General features: G+C 57.5%; 1 protein-coding gene across 1 annotated transcript; it reads right to left on the reverse strand.

The window, feature by feature from the left end:
• Positions 1-821: 821 nt before the first annotated feature.
• Positions 822-2,955, reverse strand: LOC123089603 (short-chain dehydrogenase TIC 32 B, chloroplastic). The gene is made up of 3 exons (XM_044511236.1): positions 1,850-2,955; positions 1,512-1,728; positions 822-1,292 (listed from the first exon to the last, which is right to left on the reverse strand). The coding sequence occupies exons 1-3, from the start codon at positions 2,443-2,445 to the stop codon at positions 1,071-1,073; spliced, it is 1,035 nt and encodes a 344-aa protein (XP_044367171.1). The 5' UTR covers positions 2,446-2,955; the 3' UTR covers positions 822-1,070.
• Positions 2,956-3,201: the final 246 nt, after the last annotated feature.

Raw genomic sequence — 3,201 nt, forward strand, 5'->3', positions numbered from 1 at the left:
TGCCTTCATTGTGTAAATATTGGGCCATTGGAGACGTAATATTTGTGTAAGAAAAAGAGGAGTCAAACCACGATCCAAATTGTCCACCATCTAACTTTTGTACACAAAGGCTGAAATTCCTCCTTCCAGCTCTTTTCACACCGATGATTTTTACTATCCAATTGTTTAAGCTCTTATCATGGCCAATATATATCCCTCCCGCAGCTGCCTTGAAATTCTTAGGCTTCCTTCGATTCAACGGGTTTCCATAGGAATTTAGGAGGATTATAATCCTTGGTAAAAAAATTATGTTGGCCATTTGATTCGTCGGCTTGAATCCCGTATGATTTTGTTCTTAGAATTCATTTGTACTACATTTCATACAAAATCTAACATGTACCCGAAACCTCTTGCAAAAATTCGCTTGTTTTCCTGTAATGCAATTAAACTAACATAAATTATATAGAAACCAAATGGACATGAAATTCCAATTCTGCGTTCTTCTCTAAATGTGTTTTCACGGTCCTGCGAATCAAAGAGGACCATAAATTTCCGTCAACAATCATCCGAAGACAGGGAAGCAGCCGAGCCAAGGGAGAAAGCCCACGAGCGCAATCATGCGGCCGTCGATGCGTACGAGCGTAGCCCCTCCCGTGTCCAAAGCATCGGGCGCATATGGACCGCCCGGTTCTGTTCGGGCGCTCCGTTCTGTTCGCCCATGCATGCACGCACAGCACCATCGCCATCTCGTACTACTTCCAGAGCGTGCGTGCGTGCATGCGCGCGGCACTGTGGCTCTCTCACTTCCCTGACACCAACAGCGCAGGCTGCTACAGGACATATATGCACATCGGAATCTCACTGACAAAATACAGGAGTAGTACAGTCTACACCGACCACCAAGTCAATCAACCTCTAGTCTACTAGTATATGGTATAATACACATGGATCTGACAGAAACACGATCACTAATTGGCTACTGCTACTACTAAAATATGTATATATGCATGTGACACCCTGGCTTGATGCAGAACGAACCGAGCGAGGAATATGTTTACACGGTTGATGGACACCAACTAGTCGGATACTCATCAGATGTTCCTGTCCGGTTGACTGCTTGAGGCGCAGATCTTCCTGTCCGGTTGACTGCTTGAGGCGCAGATCATGTCCTCCGACGCCTGCCAGAGCCGCGCGGCCTCGCGGCGGCTTGCGGCGGCCGGCGACGGCAGCGCCTCGTTGCAGTCGGCCAAGTAGCGGCCGGACACGCCGGCCAGCCTCGGGTGCACCGCCGCGTAGCACGTGGTCGCCGCAGCCTGCACGCCATAGGGTGCGTCAGTAAGAAGCGGCGGGGCATTAACTGCGAAAAAGCAGGCAAAGCCTTGCCCTCCGGCGCGGCGCGGCGCCGGCAGGCGGGGCTAGGCGCAGAACAGGGACGTATGCATGGCTCGGGCCCCGCCCGACACATAGAGCTAGCTAGGGCCGGGATTAATTAGAGGGAGATGAGGTGGGCGGCACCGTAGATTAATCGTCACCTGTGGGATGGTCTTGAGCAGCTTGGAGAGCAGCACGAAGACGAGATCTGTGACGAGGCCCTCGCGGTCGCGGTTGAGGCGTGTCCTGACGATGCCCGGGTGCACGCAGTTCACCGTCACGTCCGCGCCCATCTCCTGGAGGCGGGCGGCGAGCTCCTTGGTGTGCAGCACATTGGCGAGCTTGGACACCGCGTAGGCCTGCGTCGCGTCGTAGGGTCTGGACGCACGTACGTGCACATGCACATGCCAAGGTTAATTACAAACAGGAGCAGCGGCGGCTAAACAATGGCCAAACAATGAGCGTTAGGTGAAGCAGGGATGAAAGATGCGATGCTTACATCTTGCGGCGGGTGACGAGCTGGAGGTAGTCGGCCCAGTCGCCGGAGAACCAGCCGTGCACGCTGGACGACACGTTCACGATCCTTCCCTGCACGCCCGTGGCGGCCGCCGTCTCCACCATCCTCCCCAGCAGCAGCTTCGTCAGCAGGAAATGGCCAAGGTAGTTGGTGGCGAAGGTCATCTCGACGCCGTCCTCGGACAGCGCGAGCTGGCCGTGCGAGAACTTGCCGGCGTTGTTGATGAGGAGGTGGAGCGGCAGGCCGAGGGAGAGGAAGCGACTGGCGAAGGCGCGCACAGAGGCGAGCGAGCTGAGGTCGAGGTGCAGCACGAGGACGTCGGCGCCGGGGCACTCGGCCAGGATGCGCGCGCGCATGTCCTCGGCCGCCTTGACGCTCCGCGCCGGGATGACCACCCTCGCCCCGCGCTTGGCCAGCACCCGCGCCGTCTCCGCCCCGATCCCCGACGTGGCGCCGGTGATGATGGCGGTGAGCGAGCCGAGGTCCGGGCAGGCGGCCGTGACCTCCTCGGCGGTGGACTTGGAGCCGAACCCGCTGGCGCCCGGGGAGCCCAGCAGGTACCTGGCCGCCTGCAGCATCGTCGGCTATCCCAACCGGCCGGTCACCGCGCCCGTGCCGCACGTCTATCTTCTTGATGGACGCTCGGCACGCCCGCGGGGCTAGCTCGCTAGCTTGCCAGAGAGGAGAGCTAGGCGATGCGGAGGAGCTGAGGAAGTTATGGCGCCGGCCGGCCCGCATTTATACAAAGCTCGGGGACCTCGCCCGCGCCGGGACAGGACCGGGGCGATCCTAAAATAATCTACACTACTCCGGGGGAAGTACACTGCCGAAAGGAGCTAATTGATCGCATTGACCGTGCGAATCAAGGAGCGACCGACCTCGGGTCGGACGGACTGAAAAACTAGCTGGCGCGTGGCCGGCGACTGCCATCTCGGCCGACCGGCGCCGCCCAGCTAGCCGCGACAGCAAGCATCGTTGGCCTCGCCGCCGTTTCCTGGCGTGGCGTTATTGCTGTCGAATTTCATTTCAGTTGACGGCAGAGGTCGCTAGCAGACCTGGATCCTGCCGGTGCCGGGACAAACCAACCAAGCCACGATGGCCAGTCGTAATGGCGCAGAGTGGATAAGGGTGCAGGCTCATCGACCGGTCGGGCATTGCATAGCACCACCTCACTTGTCGTTTGGTCTGTGTGGTGGCAAAATTTACAAATTTGACCTATGAACGAAATCAAATCACAGAATAAACTGCCCGTGAAACTATTTCACGTGGCTGACATTTTTGTGTGACGCCCGACACGAAGGCGCCACATTACACTGTGCAACGCCTAATTGATA

Source organism: Triticum aestivum, chromosome 4B, assembly GCF_018294505.1.
Source record: "Triticum aestivum cultivar Chinese Spring chromosome 4B, IWGSC CS RefSeq v2.1, whole genome shotgun sequence".
Taxonomy (NCBI): domain Eukaryota; kingdom Viridiplantae; phylum Streptophyta; class Magnoliopsida; order Poales; family Poaceae; genus Triticum; species Triticum aestivum.

Bases quoted from the DNA above. Each gene is read 5' to 3' on its own strand.
- LOC123089603 (XM_044511236.1), bottom strand. From the start codon at position 2,445: ATGCTGCAGGCGGCCAGGTACCTGCTGGGCTCCCCGGGCGCCAGCGGG. The intron at 1,729-1,849 runs GTAAGCATCGCA...ACGTGCGTCCAG, and splicing joins CTCGTCACCCGCCGCAAGAT to ACCCTACGACGCGACGCAGG. The intron at 1,293-1,511 runs GTGACGATTAAT...TATGGCGTGCAG, and splicing joins TGCTCAAGACCATCCCACAG to GCTGCGGCGACCACGTGCTA.